The sequence below is a fragment of the Lampetra planeri genome, chromosome 17 (genome assembly GCF_965212315.1).
Source record: "Lampetra planeri chromosome 17, kcLamPlan1.2.h2, whole genome shotgun sequence".
Classification (NCBI taxonomy): domain Eukaryota; kingdom Metazoa; phylum Chordata; class Hyperoartia; order Petromyzontiformes; family Petromyzontidae; genus Lampetra; species Lampetra planeri.
Window position 1 is genome coordinate 6813257 of NC_136123.1, and position 18176 is coordinate 6831432.

The 18176-nt window shown below is 44.3% G+C and overlaps 1 protein-coding gene across 1 annotated transcript in view; it reads left to right on the plus strand.

Annotated features, from left to right (window-relative positions):
* The window catches only part of LOC144723325 (coiled-coil domain-containing protein 102A-like), an 85891-nt gene extending 69233 nt beyond the window's left edge, over positions 1 to 16658 (plus strand). Inside the window, exons 10-11 of the mRNA XM_078602026.1 lie at positions 1922 to 2025; positions 16427 to 16658. Coding sequence (XP_078458152.1) covers positions 1922 to 2025; positions 16427 to 16541 — 219 coding nt within the window. The 3' untranslated portion in view covers positions 16542 to 16658. The remainder of the gene's footprint in view (positions 1 to 1921; positions 2026 to 16426) is intronic.
* The last annotated feature ends 1518 nt before the right edge of the window (positions 16659 to 18176 follow it).

Here is an 18176-nt window from a genome sequence, read left to right on the forward strand (position 1 = left end):
GCCATGGCACTCTGGTTGATCCCGTAGACACGTGATCTGGAGTGTCCACAGAGAAGGCCCCAGGTGGAGGGGCTAGGGGGTGATCACGTGTCCAGGGAGAGTCCTCGAGGGGGATCGAGACGAAGCTAGAACGCTCGAGAAGGCGGGCAGGGCCGAGGGTGGAGCGGCCCCGACGCGGGAGGATATAAGGTGGGTTCCTGAGAGGGACTGGGGTCGCTGCATTCTACAAGCTGAAGCTCTATGTCTACAAGCTGTAAACTCTACGTCCTACAAGCTGGAAGCTCAACACGTGGCCGGGACCCGAGTGAGGGTCAGACCCTTCGTAGCTGTAACTCCTCCGTATAAGGTAGTTAGCTGGGTGGTCACCACCCTAGGCTGTATCTGGTAAAGGGACAGTTACCCCTTTGTGTTAACGTCTTGATGTTATAATAAATGTGTTGCCTCTAAAGAGAAACGTCTGCGACTCAGTTGTACTCGCTACTCATGTACACTTGTGTCTCCGTAGGAACATCTCTATTGACCCGTGCGTTCACTTGACTCGGAATGCATTTCCTTTGCACGACGCGTCAAGTTTTATTTTTACTTGCACGCTAGCTGGACGGTCTTCTGGTGCACCGCTACGGAGGGACACGTGCCGTAAACCCCGGAGGGTGACCTTGTCTAAAAGTGGGGCATGACATGGTGAATGTTAAATAAACTCTTAACAATGTTAAACGCTCAACAAGATTGCCAAAGATGCGATCTCCTTTTGTCTAACGTGCATTCTGCTTTTAGCTCTCACCCACTCTGTGCACGAGGGAAGTCTGTGATACCCATCGCTTAATTTGCACAAGAAGGATTCAGAAGGGGGGTGCTTGGGGCTTCAGTAGGGCGAACTGCCCACTCCAGCCCCGCCGACGCTACTTTGCCGCTCGTTGTGTGTCCGGGTCTGGAGCGGTGGTTCTTAACCTTCACTGCAGCCTTGCACCCCTTTGGTTCTCAATCGTTCAAAAAAGTAGAAAGTTAATAGAAATGATAAAATAATAAAAATAAAACATAATTAAATAATTCTCACGACGTTTCGGCCACAACGCAAGCAGCCGTCCTCAGGTGAAGAACAGGACTCTGTCTGTCGAGAAGACCTGTTCTTCACCTGAGGACGGCTGCTTGCGTTGTGGCCGAAACGTCGTGAGAATTATTTTATTATGTTTTATTTGTATTATTTCCATTCTACGTGATTTTACCGAAAGAACCAAGAAGATGAATCCCTGCAGTCACGAAAGCTTTAAATCGAAAGTTAATAAATACATAGAGGGTTCGATGAAGCAAAGTATTTGTACTAACGTGCCAGTGCTTAATTTGCGTTTCGATTATTTACCTTCTAAAACAAAATCTGGCCATGTCTCGCACCCCTAGAAAGGGCATCTCGCACCCCTAGGGGGTGGCGTGCACCTCAGATTAAGAGGAACCACCGCTCTCGACGTATGACCGAATCACCACAGTTGTCTGATTGAGCTGAAACATTCTCATGCAGGTTTCATCGTGTGCTTGTGCATCGACTCGATCATGCTCACAAACCTGACCACGCTGAGGTACGACGAGCTCCCTTCAACTCAACTAAACTTAAAAACGATGTTTTATTTTAGCAGGTAAAGCCCACTGAGCTATGTAGCTTGTTATCAGAAGCGACCTGGTCACTGCTGATAGCTCAACACAGTGGCTTAACGTTTGCAACTTTATAGTAGCCATAGCATGTTTATATATGTGGAGGGAAAAACTGGAGGACCAGGATTAAATAATCTACGCGACTACGTGGTGAACATGCAAACTCCAAATACACAGGCGTGGGGTCGGGATCGAACCCACGACCTCCCGTATACCAGGCGATGTAGTTAACATCTCGCCACCTTGGCGACTAACCGTACACCCCTTCTCTCAACAGCTGGATGAGTCCCAGAACCAGGTTCGCCGGCTACAGCGCTCGCTCGACGAACAGGTGGAGACCAGCGAGAACCAGCAGGTGCAACTCGAGCATCTTCAAACCCGGTACAGAGCACAACACTTTTAACTCCTTCCTGTTCTGAGACGTCTGAAAGTTGCAGGGTGGGTGGGTCCCGTTCACCGCTGAATCTCAGAACGCGCAAGCGGTTAGCGTTAATTTTATTTAGAGAGGCGTAGCGCCGTTGAGAACCATAGCGACACGACCGCAACTCTACGATAGCCGGCGCCAAACTGTGCCACACGCCCTCCCACACGACCTTGTGGGAGCCTATGTAGTGATAAAATAATTGTTTTTCTCCTCCGAAATCTCCTCCGAAATCTATACACGTACGTCAACGGAATGGGAAATGGTTGATCAAGGTGCGATGCATTAGGAAGCCTCAAGGAGGCTTTTAAAGACTCTTTCAGGAAGGTCCTGCATTTGGATGTTTGGCCAATTTCATTGCAGAGCGTTTGACACATGGGAAGGAAGCCAGACTCATCGGCATCATCAGCAGTCATAATCAATTCACTTCTGGAATGAAGGCCACCCAAATGGCCTCTCAAATTTAGACGGGAATAAAATCAATTATGATTATGGATATTTTGAAGTGAAGAAGGAAGCGCTGGTAATGCATGTCTCACCATGAAGAAACGCTATGCATGTGAGGGGATAATGCTGAAATTCCATAAAAAATTGATTTAAGAATCCATTGCTGTACAGCCATCATCTGGCTACCTCACAACCCAAGTCTACGACACCTGGTATTCCCATTTAGTCTGCCATCCAAGTACTAACCGGGCGTAGCTGCCAAGATCTGACGATATTGGGCGCATTCTTAAACAAATTACGTAATATAACCTTATCAAACCTTGATACCCATCAATAATCACCCTCTGTAGTTATATTATATATATGATCAATTAATGTTATTCATTTACCTAAGAGAGCCTAGCAGATGTTTAAAGCCATTTTTCAGAGAAGTCCTGCTCAGGACATTTTGGCCAATTCCTTTGGGGGCATTTTTGCACAAAAGAGTTCCCACACAGATGCCGTACGTGAATCGGCTACCAACTTGCCATGCTGCTTTCCACTGACACTCCCCCCCCCCCGTCCCTGCAGCCCTTGCGCGGGTGTACGATGCTTCACAGGACCGGCTTCGGTGCACCGCACCAACGGCCGCAGTTTGAAGGCGTGTGCCACCGTGCTGAGCAAGAGTTGGGCAGCAGCCTGAGGCTGGGGTCTCGCTTGTTTTTTTTCTCTCCCTCTCGATGCGTTTCATATCTCACCATGTGCCACATGCACAAGATAAATGGCATATGCGTTCAGTCGGCAAATGCCACAACTCCATCAGCAGCATACGGAGCCCAGGCTTATTCACATTCAAGCAACAAAGTCGTACCGCATCTCAACATCCCCAGTGTAATGGATGCAATTGAGAATTACGGAGCTGCGTGTGAATTCTAATGCGGAGTTAATGTTGTGGATGAATATGCCATGGTGATATCGTTTTCTTCACGGCATTTTGTTTGCAACTGTCTGTTTATTTATTTATATGTTCGCTAGTTGATTCATTCTTTGTTTAGTTTACAAATTGATTTGTGCAAATGGGCAAAAGCGTCATCGGTTGTTGAGTTTCGCAATCGGGAAAAAAACAAGATTGAAGTGTAGACGGAAATCGCATAAAATAAAGCCATGTAAAATAATGTGTGCCATTTCAATGCCATTTTTCCATTTGGCCCACTGCTGCAATGCATCTGCAAGAGTCGAGCGTGTGTGTTATTCCATAGTGTGCTCAGCCCTTGCATTTGCAAGCTGTGTGGGGACGTGAATTCCTCTGATGCAGAATGAGAATGTGGGATGAAGAACAAAAGGTTCAGAATGGCCCCTTAATGAAACGTTGACTTGCAATTTTTTAATTCACAGCAGGCACGCAAACAACAAGGCGGGGGAGTGTAATGCCAGCATCAGTACTCTGGGCCAATACGTTCTGACATTCATTTTAAAAGCCCCATTGGGGTGTGTTATTGTGGACGTGGGTGGTGACCTGTCATCCCCATCTCAGCTCTTCGTGTGTCTTCAGCCCCATTTTCCAATTAAAAGCTTTTGTGCTCCCTAACTACAGCCCTTGCCGCCGGTACCAAAATACCGAAGACGCCACTCTTGCGGATGACACTGGCTTCAATCGCTGGCTCGAGTGATGACTGAGACGGCGTGCGGTCCACTTCCCCACCACTTACCACACCGGCAAAGAGCTTTCGTGTACACGCTGCACTGAGTGATGCGGACTGCACACCACTCGTCTTGCAATATTGTTTTTTGGCAGAATGCCTTGGTTTGTCTTTCTGACCTTTGAGCATTTTTGCCAGCGCGCTAACTATCCGAGCAGTTACTTAACAGCCATTTGATTTGGTTTGGAATATTTCATGGTGGTATGATGTTGTCCAGGGACAGATACTTTATTTAAAAATAGTTATTATTCATTGAAATGGAGTGGAAAGATCTTAGTCGATTGTTGATGTGCAGAAAGGAAAAGGTGAATATGTAGATTGCAGTATATATTCGTTTACATTGTACAAAAAAAAAAGATCCCCCGTCTAGCCAAACAGACTGTTGGGGTAAGTGCTGTTAGCGAGCACCTATGAAGGCTGGCACGGCACACGAGGGGGTGGGTGGCCAACACCATGTCTCCCTAGTGGCGATGCTCACACATCGCACCAGGTACTCATTTGAGGCTGAGTCGACCTAGGGGAGGCCCAGGACCGGTTCAGATCATCGTCACTGGTGTTTGCCGTGAGCACGCTAACTGCTACAATACATTGTACAGTACATACATGCACATACAGCATGTGCGCACATACATACATTTTGCATACATAACATAGAAACATAGCATATGTAGCAGAACACATCGATTTTATATTTACATATAAGGGGTGGAACGGTGGTGCAGTGGTTAGCGCACTACGCTATGAACCCTGCAACCTGCTGTCCTGTCCCAGCCTTGACATCATTGGCTTGTGATCTCTGCATTGGTTCTGTGCCACCAGCAACCGACACTAACTAGCAGTGGGTTGACACTGGGGGTTCAAATGAATATTATCTACATATAAGCAGTACATAAGAGTATATATGATAATACAAGAACACATAAACAAATGTGTTCGAAATACAATACCAATTACCACATAATTATATGATGCTGTACACGATTGTGGGCACCGGAATTGTGGCAAGGTATGCTGGGAGATATGGGGTGGAAGATGTTTCTATCCCGCGTTTGACAGGGAAAGCAAGAGACGTCTCACGTTTGACGGATGCAAACTCCATGCCACACAGCGCAGAGGGCGAGCAACTTCAGCAGTGAGATATTGATAGGAACATGCCAAGGTGCATCCCATGCATATGCCCTTCCATGAGCTTTGTGCTACAATGAACACAATTTAATGAGAAAATTTGGTCAAATCATACCAATGCAATTGTCGCAACGCCCCTTTCAAAGCATTGATTCTGTTTTATATTTAGAGAGTGCCGGAGCTCGAGGGCGCTTTACATCGTTTTAAAAAGCGGTAACAACAAAAACACAAGATAGTAATTTAGATGGCAGGGAGGCGTGCAAGGGCCGAGGAATGCGTGGCCACAAGAGAGGGCCCACAGGGGGTCACCAAAGGGCAGAGGAGGGACGGGAAGGAGTGGAGGGGCGAGGGGAGGGTAGAGGAAGGGAACGTAAATTCACGTCACGTCTGCTGTGAGTGTACTTAAGTATCACGGCGAGCATCAGGAACATACATTAGTATTGACGGTCGCGAATTATTGTTGCTAAAGAAAATCAATAATTTGGCCAATTGTTATTGAAAATGTGTCATTCGATTGCCGTAGCAATATAATCGAGTCAATAACCTTGGTACCTTAAATAATTCCTGGCAAACGCGCGCCATAAATCTTTGCTGATGACAGTGTTGCATGGAATATACAGTACGGTTTATTAATAGAGCCTTCAAATCGCTCCTAAACTGTTTCAAAACATTTATAACGGCAGAATACTTCTTAAATCAATGATCATACACCACAGGCAAGCTTATTATGCAAACACGTCAAACAGAGGCAAGAGGTGTCTGTTCCTGAACCCCTTAAGGCAGTACCGGATTATCCTAGTAGCAAAAGTAGCTACATATGTAGTAGTAGCTACATATGATGTAGTAGTAGCTACTACACGTGTAGTAGCTACGGGCCCCGCACTTTCAAGGGACCTGCGCTAAACGCTTTCAAGCCATCAATTCCGGTTCAGTGATTCTGCATGTGCTCTATTACTATAGTACTATACTGCCTTCAACTTTTATGAACGACTGGGTGTTTAAGATTAGCGATTTGTCGTATTATCTGGCTGTATAGCAAATGAAAAAATACAATTACTTTACTATGCAAGTGAAAAATGTGTGTTTTAATATTTAAGTGTTGTTTTTTTATTTAGGGCCCCTTTATAAAATATACTACAGGCCCAGCACTAGCTTAATCCGGCACTGCCTGAAGGGCAATCAAGGCACCAGCCCTATTAATATTATAGGATCTGGTGCCGAATTATGTATTTGGTATATTACAGCTTATTAGTAACAAGCAGCAAGCCTGTAGGCTATGGGGACGTGCGGTCTTCACTGCAAATAATGTAGTCTGCAACCAGTGTTAATGTATTCAATAGTCGTAGTCTCGGTCTTGTTGAACACAACCTGTGGAATTTAAGTCGGGTCTTGGTCTGTGGATTCCATGCAGTCATTATCTTAAACAGATTTTAAAAAAATGAGTCCTCTGATGTGAGGGGTGTGCAATTGTCCCTTGCCTCCCTCCCCCAATATTATCATGTCAGCCAATCAATGAACTCATTAGATATTTTGATTCACTTACGACGAATCAAACCATACTTTGGTCTTCCTCACTCCTTTGCAGTCTCTCATAACGCTACTACATTATTGCCTGAGTCTGTGTCTTTAATTACGCATCATCAGTCGGTCATGCTTTGTGCGATGGTGGGTCAGTAGTCGTATCGTAGGCACCGCCACGCTTGGTTTCCATGCGCTCGTTGTCATCATTGACTAGAAGTTGAATAAAACGCTTCGTTTGATGAATATCTTCGTTACCAATTTCGTTAAGAATCTAAACCGTGGCTGCAACGTGGCAACGGCGTGTAGGCCAGGGGCGTTGTTGAGTTTAGCGCAAGAACCACCTTTGTCCTCCCTTCCACACCTCGCTAAGGTGCCCCAAATCTCTCTCTTTCTCTCTCCCTCTCTCCTTTTTTTTACGATCAGTGGAAACAAGAAGATGCTCGGTGTAGTCGGCACTTTGCTTCGTTCATCATTTCGTAAAAAAAAAAAATTTACTTTGCTTTATGTAAATCCCCACATCTCGCTCACTCTCTCGCTCACTCTCTCGCTCATTCTCTCGCTCTCTCTATCGCTCTCTCTCGTTCTGCACGCAGCCCTTCTCGCAGTCCGACGGCCTCCGACGGGTAGCTCATATCAGCATGCAGAGCTCCCCGTCATCTGCCACCGAGCACACGGCCTCCTCCATCGCCCTCTCTCCTCCGCCTGTGTGGATCAAGCAATGAACTCTGGAAATTCAGATTAGGTCAGGAAAAAAATTCATATAATGCGAGGCCATATTCATGTTTTAAAATATGTATTTAAACTAAAGCTTCTCTCGTTAAAACCATGTTAACCCTAGTGTCCTGAGTGAAATCCCACTGCAGCTAAAAAAACATTTTATTTAAATCCCATGACCGAATTATCCATAACTGGCTGTCTCTCAAATAAATTCTAGCCTACCATTGATATGCAGAGCTGCGCAGCAAACCACTCAAGACATTTAAGTGAATCCACGTGGCGAATTGCCCGATGATGCTGGATGCAATTACCAGCGAAACGTCGTACTCAAATTGTAAATGTTGTGGTTTCACGCTTCAACACACCGGTGGGCTAAAGCAGTGAACTATTTGTCTTTTGTCAACGTGACACTTTTTTACTGATTGGCCGTGTCGGGTGGTGGAGGGTTACGACACATTTATAAATAACGCGATCTAAACCCAAAAACGTTGATTATGATTATGAAAACTCAAGTACTCTATGTGTTTTATCCACCATCATCATCAGCTATGATCTATCTGCTGCTGCTGCTGCATATAGACCTCCCCACACTGCCACGGTCCCACTTGAGCTGATGTGATAGATCCATCTGGGTGGTGGACATCTTGCCCGGTGGTGCTTTTCCTCCTTTGGCTGCCATTCTGTCACCGGTCAGCTCTCAGCCCTTCCAGCGATGTTTCCTCTCCAAGTCCACGTTCCTTCACCGTCAATACGATGTCTCTAATGTTTGTTTATTTACTGATCCATGTGTTTTTCAAACTCCAAGCATGCATCTGTGCATGCTTCTTCAAATGCACTTTTCAGATTTTTTTTTTTTACTCAGTACAATATCCATGTTTCTGACCCACATTTTAAAAGACGTAACAAACAGTGATTACAAAAATAGCATTCTTGCAGGCGCATCGCTACGTTACTTTTCATCATAATTTCAAAAGTAATCAAGCGGATAATGTAATGTTTGGATAATATACGGTATTTCAGGTATGTTGTCCAGATATGTGTACAATTTCTCTTCTGAGCTGCATTGCATTTATCATCCAGCTTATGGCGTGGTCATTGATGCAGCCTCGCGATTGTTACCATGTGAAGTTCAAAAGTTTAGAAGAAGTGTATTTCCCGAGTAGAGCCTATTGAGCTATGAAGTTATCCTGGTAGGAACCTCCTGGTTACACCAGCCCACAGGGGATTATTGTGTCCGTCGTGCAGGGGCTGGGCGGGTAGGGGAGGGGCTGGGTGGAGAGGGTGGGGCTGGGTGGGGAGGGGCTGGGTGGGGAGGGGCTGGGTGGGGAGGGTGGGGCTGGGTGGGGAGGGGCTGGTCACCCCGTGGTGCCCTTATAAAACTCAACGTTTAACCTACTCACGCCGGCTTGTGCCCGCCCTCACAGTCGGCCATATTTGCGGAATACACCACGCCGCCGTTGATCCTGGCCATTGACCGAGCAACCCAACGTTCCTACCAGCAACCTCCGCAGGAATGTGTTTTTTTAAAGAGCGACTCGGTACTCATCAGTTCATCACAGCACAAACTCTGCACATCGGGCAACTCCTCGTGTCATCGAATGGAATAGACCAAATTCAACACACAGCGATAATGCTTTGTTAGTTTATTTTCAAATGCCACACAAAAGAAAGATAGACAAGCAAGGGCAATCAGAGATTGCGTCACATCAATAATTTTTTTGTCAACTGTTCTTCCAAGGTAAATTATTAATTCCCTCGGAGTCATGAACACACCGCTTGTGTTTATAATAATTCAAGTGTAAACACTCCGTGCAACGTGAATGTTTTTTGTTTGTTATTTATATAAGGCTAGGGGCCACTCAACAAATAATTGTAGAACTCATTTAGGCAAAATAATTTTAAGAGGAAGTCAAAATGTTTTTAGAATGTATTATGACAACATATACACAACCTATTTATGTTTTACCATTTTAAGCAAAATAACAATCATTAGCAATGTGCGTATTATTTCACGTGATGAAAAGACGTGTGTTTTTTTCATTTTGGAGTAATTCATTCAAATAAAATACAGGCCATCCAGATGAATATTTCCACGCAATATTCATTACTGCAAGGTATACATTTATTTAAATGCATAGGCTTCAACTTAATGGGTCTTAATCGGCAATGAGTGATCTCGTAAACCTATAGACAGAGGTGTGGACTCGAGTCATGTGACTTGGACTCGAGTCAGACTCGAGTCATGAATTTGATGACTTGCGACTCGACTTGGACTTGCATAACAATGACTTTGTCCCACCTATGAGATGTGGACTCGAGTCATGTGACTTGGACTCGAGTCAGACTCGAGTCATGAATTTGATGACTTGCGACTCGACTTGGACTTGCATAACAATGAATTTGTCCCACCTATGAGATGTGGACTCGAGTCATGTGACTTGGACTCGAGTCAGACTCGAGTCATGAATTTGATGACTTGCGACTCGACTTGGACTTGCATAACAATGAATTTGTCCCACCTATGAGATGTGGACTCGAGTCATGTGACTTGGACTCGAGTCAGACTCGAGTCATGAATTTGATGACTTGCGACTCGACTTGGACTTGCATAACAATGAATTTGTCCCACCTATGAGATGTGGACTCGAGTCATGTGACTTGGACTCGAGTCAGACTCGAGTCATGAATTTGATGACTTGCGACTCGACTTGGACTTGCATAACAATGAATTTGTCCCACCTATGAGATGTGGACTCGAGTCATGTGACTTGGACTCGAGTCAGACTCGAGTCATGAATTTGATGACTTGCGACTCGACTTGGACTTGCATAACAATGAATTTGTCCCACCTATGAGATGTGGACTCGAGTCATGTGACTTGGACTCGAGTCAGACTCGAGTCATGAATTTGATGACTTGCGACTCGACTTGGACTTGCATAACAATGAATTTGTCCCACCTATGAGATGTGGACTCGAGTCATGTGACTTGGACTCGAGTCAGACTCGAGTCATGAATTTGATGACTTGCGACTCGACTTGGACTTGCATAACAATGAATTTGTCCCACCTATGAGATGTGGACTCGAGTCATGTGACTTGGACTCGAGTCAGACTCGAGTCATGAATTTGATGACTTGCGACTCGACTTGGACTTGCATAACAATGAATTTGTCCCACCTATGAGATGTGGACTCGAGTCATGTGACTTGGACTCGAGTCAGACTCGAGTCATGAATTTGATGACTTGCGACTCGACTTGGACTTGCATAACAATGACTTTGTCCCACCTCTGCCTATAGACCATAACCTCATAGCATGCCAGTGAAGGTGAGCAGGCCCGATTCAACGTCAATGAGCTGTAATTATTCTATAGCTTCTCACGTGAAGTCCATGGGGTGAGCATGGATTTTACAAATCCATCTTAACGAGATCTTCCAATCCTTATGTGCGCTGGCCCTGTTAAAATCCCTCCCTCCCCTTTGTTGACAAATGTGACCATGGGGACGTGGCCACCTGGCATTTTAAGACATGACTCAGGCAAGATCCATTCTTTCTCAATTATTGTAAAAATGGCATCCACTGTGATCTATTATACACACACACGCTGTGAAACATTGTCTTGCCATTCACTTGTAAAAACCCCACAACAGCAGGACCTTATGTATTGAATTTTTTCCATCCTCCAAAAATTGCCAGAAGCTCGTTGAATCGGGGTGATGCGGCTGCACATTGGCGAGTTTGCATATTGTGCCATGAACCCGGCAATCGGAGTTCAATTCCCAGCTACGCTCACATCAGTGAAGAGTGATTTATGAGTCTGTCCTTAGTCCCCTATGTAAACACCTACACTGCCTGGCTCGCATGGGGATGTATGGATAAACAAACACCGTGACTGACACAGAATGGGGAAACAGTGGATTGACAGAGGGCTATAAATAATAATACTAATTAATGTAAAATGTTGAAATTACCATTGGGACCTCATTTTGCCAGTAAAAAATATGATAATTGGTTTTTTACCCTTTTATCTGGCAACAAAGCTGACACCTTTTTTTACAAGGAGTCATGTTTGCATAGACCACAATACCTGCAGTCATAATGCAAAAAAACCATAACTCTGATAATGTGCACTGTCCTTGAAGTTGATTGGTCCACACCCGAGACAGCTTTCCTTAGAGCCTAGTCTCACATGGTGTTGGACCAGATGACGCCAAAAGGCGCACAACTCAAAGACAATGCACCATCAAAGTATGAGAGCTCTGGGTAAGAATTTACACCATTTGGACCTCATTTGCCAGTAAAACATATGATAATTGGTTTTGCAAACATGTCAGTTTTGTTGCCAGATAAAAGGGTAAAAAACTATTATCATGTTAAAATTACTATATAATTTATAACAATGATTCCATACTTAAACCATTTAACTCTACCGAGGATACAGGAAAAACACGAATTAAAATATCTTATTTAAATACAATTTTAACAGTTCTGTAAGTTTATATTGGATTGCCACTGATTGTTCAGGGTCAGTGAGTATTTTAAAAAGACATCGTGACCAGACGAAAGCAGCTTTCACTGAGAGCCATATTCGTAAGTCAAGGCCCAGCCCTGGCTCGGCCTCTAACATGGCTCAGGTCAGGCTTGAGCCACTCGGTTACTTCTAGAGACGCATGAACGAGCGGCTCAGCCGTGGCTCAGCCCTGGCTCAGCCTCTAACATGGCTCAGGTCAGGCTTGAGCCACTCGGTTACTTCTAGAGAACCATGAACGAGCGGCTCAGCCGTGGCTCGCCTCTGGCTCCACCCATGGACATCCTGAGCGTGGCTGGGACGATGCTCAAGAGCCGGCTCAAGTTGAGCGCATGGCTCCAAGCCGGCTCACTTGAGCCAGAGCCAAGCCTGAACCGAACCGTGACTGAGAATATATTATTTTATTATATTATTTTATTATGTTTTATTTTTATTATTTTATTATTTCCATTCCACGTGGCTTTACCGAAAGAACCAAGAAGATGAATCCCTGCAGTCACGAAAGCTTTAAATCGAAAAAAAAATTAGAATATAGGCTTAAGTGTATGCAGAGAAACTGGGCAGTGAACCCACTCAATTTAAGGGATAATTATAGTATGTCCCACCCAGCTCCGTGGCAGTATACATGGGTACACTATGCTCATTCGATTGGCAGGTTGCGTGTGGTGGAGTAGAGTTGTAGGTACTCCTGCCTCTTCCGAAATGTCTGGTCAGTGTGGAAGAGTAGACCATATACCATGGCTCGCTTGGGCTCTCTAGAGCTCTTTCTGGTGGAGGACCTTCTGCCAGCAGCGGTGTGACCAAGCAGCACCACATAACTAGTAGCGATGACGGCTCATTCATAAGGCTGGTGATGGAATGGCAAACCAACAGAGTGGAACGCTCTCAAGAGGGCATTCACTGCAGATATGGTGCAATGATATCAGTTGATGGGCCGGACCGAGACAGATCATGGCTTCGCAGGGATGGCGATAGCGTGGCGAGGCCATCGTGCAGCAGAGGATAGACCACCGATGACGACGATGATGCCTACCTTTGCCCGCAAGCTAAATTCACCAGTGAATAACACCTCCACAAAGCTAGGCGTGAACAGCTCACGCAGTTCCTCTTACAATCACTGCACCGTGTGCAGCGTTTGACGAGGAGGGGTTACTTAATTCTCAGTTTAACAGCAGAGATGTGCATGCGTTTTTAAATCAAGGGATGGAGAGGCAGAGAGTCAGGCTGCCTCAAATCTGTCCAAATGGATCACGCAGAGGCTGTGATCATTTGCGGTTGGGTGCAGAGGGGTGGAAATGCCACGTTTCACGGTAATTGCTTAACTTCAGAAATCAGAAAGATGTGGCCACGTGATCAGCGGTTGTGTTTGTTGGGACAGCTCCTGGGGGGGGGGCAAGTCAGCGTGGCACACAGGACCACTTCCATCAAAACAAAAGCAAATCAAACTGGCATTCCTATCGCACACAGCAATCAAAGTGCAGGCTTGTGCACAAACAGTTTGGCACGTGACATGTCGGTGTGATGGAAAAGGGCAGATTCAGAACAATGCTGCATCACAAGCAGTCTTGTTTTTTTAATCATTATTATTCGGGAAATTTGATTGATTATAAATGTCAATGCTCACTCGGCCATTAGCGCCTCATCGTTTCTGATGTGCCCGGGTGAAATTACAGCACCCTTGCAGAAATGTAATTTAACAAACGTTTGGCCAGGAAATACGACGACGACAGATGGCTCGGTGCTCATTAGACACAGCCAATGATCGTAACTCTGCCACACACAATGCCTCGCAGATGGATGAGCCGAACACTGCACTGTAAACAAATTCATAACCAAACATCAACACGCAACTACTGTAAAGATGCTAAAATATTTATTTTAAATGCCAAGTGTCACTTAATTGTTCCCATTTGAGCTTTCGATGGGAAACCTAACTTTTGAAACTTTCATGGCATTTTAATTATTTTCTTACGAAGGTTACGCCTCCCCCCCCCCAAGCCACAGTGAGCATGAGGCAGCACTGGTGACCTTGACTGGTATAATTTATCTTAACATGCTGTCGGCACAGCAAGGCACTCAACGCATGGCTGCCGAGATTTGATTTGAGCCCTTTAAATAAATAAATAAAACTAGATGGGGTGAGCAAGTTCAGAGATAATGTACAATTGTGCGTTGCCGCATAATGTTTGCTTGTAATTGTGTGCAAAGTGTGCGCCAAAACGCATCGCACATTGGCTCGCTTGCATGTGGCAACGCCCACTTACATGTGGAAACGCCCACTTACATGTGGCAACGTCCATTTAAATATGGCAACGCCCACTTACATGTGGCAATGCCCTTGTGGCAACGCCCACTTGTGTCAATTCCCATGTGGCAATGCCCTCAATTACCGTGGAGATACGTGCCAATGGTCTTTCGCGACGTACAGTGTTGATTTTGCTCACAAAATGAGTGGACGGCATTTTAAAATCAGCGAAGTGTTTGTTCTGTTTTGTCTTGTTCAACGATCACGATAAGTGGATGAAAACGATCAAGCGAAACCCTCTAAGGCTAGATCATAAAATGGATGGCCCATGGAAACGTCTCGTGAGGTGAGTGGTGAGGGTGGCCAGGGAAGCCTCTGACAAGGAAGATATGGGTCCCTCTAAATGTCTGTCGGAGCAGATTGAACTGAAGCCCTCGTTTGTATCTCGTTTGCTGCTCGATTTTTAGTTGGCCTCCCAAACGGTGTTAATTCTGTAAATGTAATAGGTAACAAAAAATATTCGTCAAATAAATCATTTATTTTTCGTTAATGATGGCCATGAGTTAACTAAAATCATCAAGCATGATGATGATTACGACTGCTGACCCAAGACCAAAGCCTGATTCTGACGATACCAGATTACCCAGTGTTAATGAAGACGCAGAACTAAGACAGTTACGAGCGATATTAGAGACTACAATTGGAAATTATCTATATATGTATTGAAACATTCTCTCAGTTCAATAATATTATCTGAGCTAATAACATTCAGTGTGGAGAAATTGCACACCCCTAACACCGACATTTAATAACTCAGAGGGTATTAAATGTCTGATTTGAAGCTTTCGTGACTGCAGGAATTACTCTTTGGTTCTTTCGGTAAAGTCACGTAGAAAGAAAATACATTAAATCATAGAATACGACGTTTCGATTGCAACACAAGCAATCGTCATCAGGTAAGAATGAATGAGAAAACAAACATAGCCAACAAAATATAATGCAATACAACACAGAGAGTCGGCTAACACAACAGTCAACACCCTACCTGGTTGATTCCGTAACCTTAAATTAAATGTCTGAATTGTTGAGTCCACCAGACTAAGAGAATGACTGCCTGAAATTCCACAGGTTGTGTTCAACAAGACTAAGACGACAACTTAAATATAAACTACTGAATTTCGATTTAAAGCTTTCGTGACTGCAGGGATTCATCTTCTTGGTTCTTTCGGTAAAGTCACGTGTCTGAAAGTCACGTGTCTGAAAGACACGTGACTTTCCGACAGACCTGTTCTTCACCAGAGGACGGCTGCTTGCGTTGTGGCCGAAACGTCGTGAGAATTATTTTATTATGTTTTATTTTTATTATTTTATTATTTCCCTATAAACTACTGATTAAATTAACACTGGCAGCAGGCTACATTACACTCAGTGAAGACCACACGTCCCCCTAGCCTACAAGGCCTGCTGGTTGTTACTAATAAACTGAACAATAACAAATACAACATTTGGTTACTGGCTTCTGTGATATTAACAGAGCAGATTCAATGTTTGACTGCTTTAGTCGATGAGACTTTGAGAAAAGCTCAACGACATCTGCTAAGTCCTGACTAAAAGTCCGCAGGTTGGCATCAACTCGACGAAGACCACGACTACATTGTTTTGTGAACACGCCGACCAAATTAACAGTTGTACACACGGAGATTTCCGCAGAAAGTGCAGCACGTGACTATGCAGGCTGCGTGACCTGCAACCACACATTTGTGGCAAAACAGCGCACAATGGCATCGTTACCTCACCAGCTTACACCCCCCACCCACGGCCCATCCTGGCTCCTCCCCCCTCCCCTTAACCAGTATATAAGGTCGTGTTTCTTAGAGCTCTCTTTACTTGATACAGTAATTTTGCTGTGACGGTTCCACCTGAAGACGGAAGCTTGTGTTGCCTCCGAAACGTCGTGATTTAATTTAATTGTTTTTTCATTTAATTTTTTTACCTACGTGACTTTACCGAAAAAACCAGAGTATGAATCCTTGCAGTCACGAAAACTTCAAATCTGGAATTAATGGCATCGTCGTGTGCTTTCCCCCCCATTGGCAGACTGAGGCGACAGCAGACGGACTCACTCTTTGGGAAGAAGCGGAGTGGAGGACGCTACGAACCCAGCGAAGGTGGAGCTGCAGGGAGCGAGGAGGATGATGGAAGTTCCAGCTGACGGCATGACTTGGAGGAGAGGCGGGTGGGGGGAGCACGGTGATGTTAAATTTCGATTTAAAGCTTTCGTGACTGCAGGGATTCATCTTCTTGGTTATTTCGGTAAAATCACGTAGAAGGGAAGTAATAAAATAATAAAAATAAAACATAATAAAATATTATATTATTTTATATTATATTTTTAATTATGTTATATTTTTATAGAAGGGAAGTAATAAAATAATAAAAATAAAACATAATAAAATAATATAATATAAAATAATATAATAATATTTTATTATGTTTTATTTTTATTCTTTTATTACTTCCCTTCTACGTGACTTTACCGAAAGAACCAAGAACACGATGATGTTGTTGGGTGCTTCGTTTTGCTGTCCTTTCCCCGCACCTCCGATTAACACGGCTACGTACGGCGCGTAAGAAGTCCTACATACATATATGTGTGGGTAGCAGAAAGTAGCGAGGAAAGCTAAAGCCAGGGAACTGTTGAAGAAATATTTGAGGTCACCCGCAAAACACACTCCATGTTAGAGTCTCAGATTACACTGGTCAACACACTTTTTCTGGCATAAGGTATTCCAACGGTTTTAAGGTAATTTTGGGGTGCTGATTCCAAATTTGGCATCAGTTTTTGTCTATCACATCAGATATCAAATATTGCATTTTCAATAAAAACTGCAGAATAAAAATATTAAATAAATGTGGATATCTGCATAAAATGATATTATAAACACACTATCCTAAAAATACAGCACCATATTTTAACACTAAAGCAGTCACTGACTCGCAACATCTTGCAATCATAAGTGACAGAGTTAATTTCGGGTAAAATCAATGAAAATGGGGTATGCCGATAGCATAAAATGAGATGTGATAGGGCAAATCTGAGATCAGATTTGGAATCGGCACCCTGAAATTAGTCTAAAAGAGCTGCAAAATTCCAGGCCAGAAATTTTTTTTTTTTTGACCAGTGATATAAACTCAACAACATCAACCAGAAGAACATGATCCAGCAATATGCTGTTAAGCTTAAGTACTCTTTACTTTATTCACAAGGTACAAAACTTGAAATTAGAATTTCCTAGGGCTGCGACGATACAATGTTTATCATATCCCTTCGGGGGCAATGCTAAGATTGAAAGTGCTGATCACTACTCTGAAACGTGGCTTTACTGAAGGCCCCCCATTAATGCAGAGCCCCTCGTGTGGGCAGCGCTGTTGCTGTCCTGTTCACAACGAATCTGGAGGACAAACGATGGCATTTGCTGCGAGCATTTGCAACGGGTACACAGCGTCAATTGGATAGTGGCTCACCTCCACCCTTCTATTACGCGCCACTTTTGCATACACACGGAGGGCGAAGCGATTAAAACGACGTTTCGGCGTGCAGGTTGAACCTTTGGACCAAGCGACTGGACCACACACAACTTGACGTGTCAAGTCGTTGCATTTGTTTGCAAAACCTGTCGCATTCCAAACCATTTTTGTATTTTTCTGACGCGTGGCACGTAATCTAAAATACACACTTGTTGGTGTTAATAGCATTGCAGTCCTACGATACCGCATTTCTAATCTCGCTTCACTGTCAAATTAGTATCGGAAGTATTTTATTTGCAGGCGTACACCCAGAGAGATA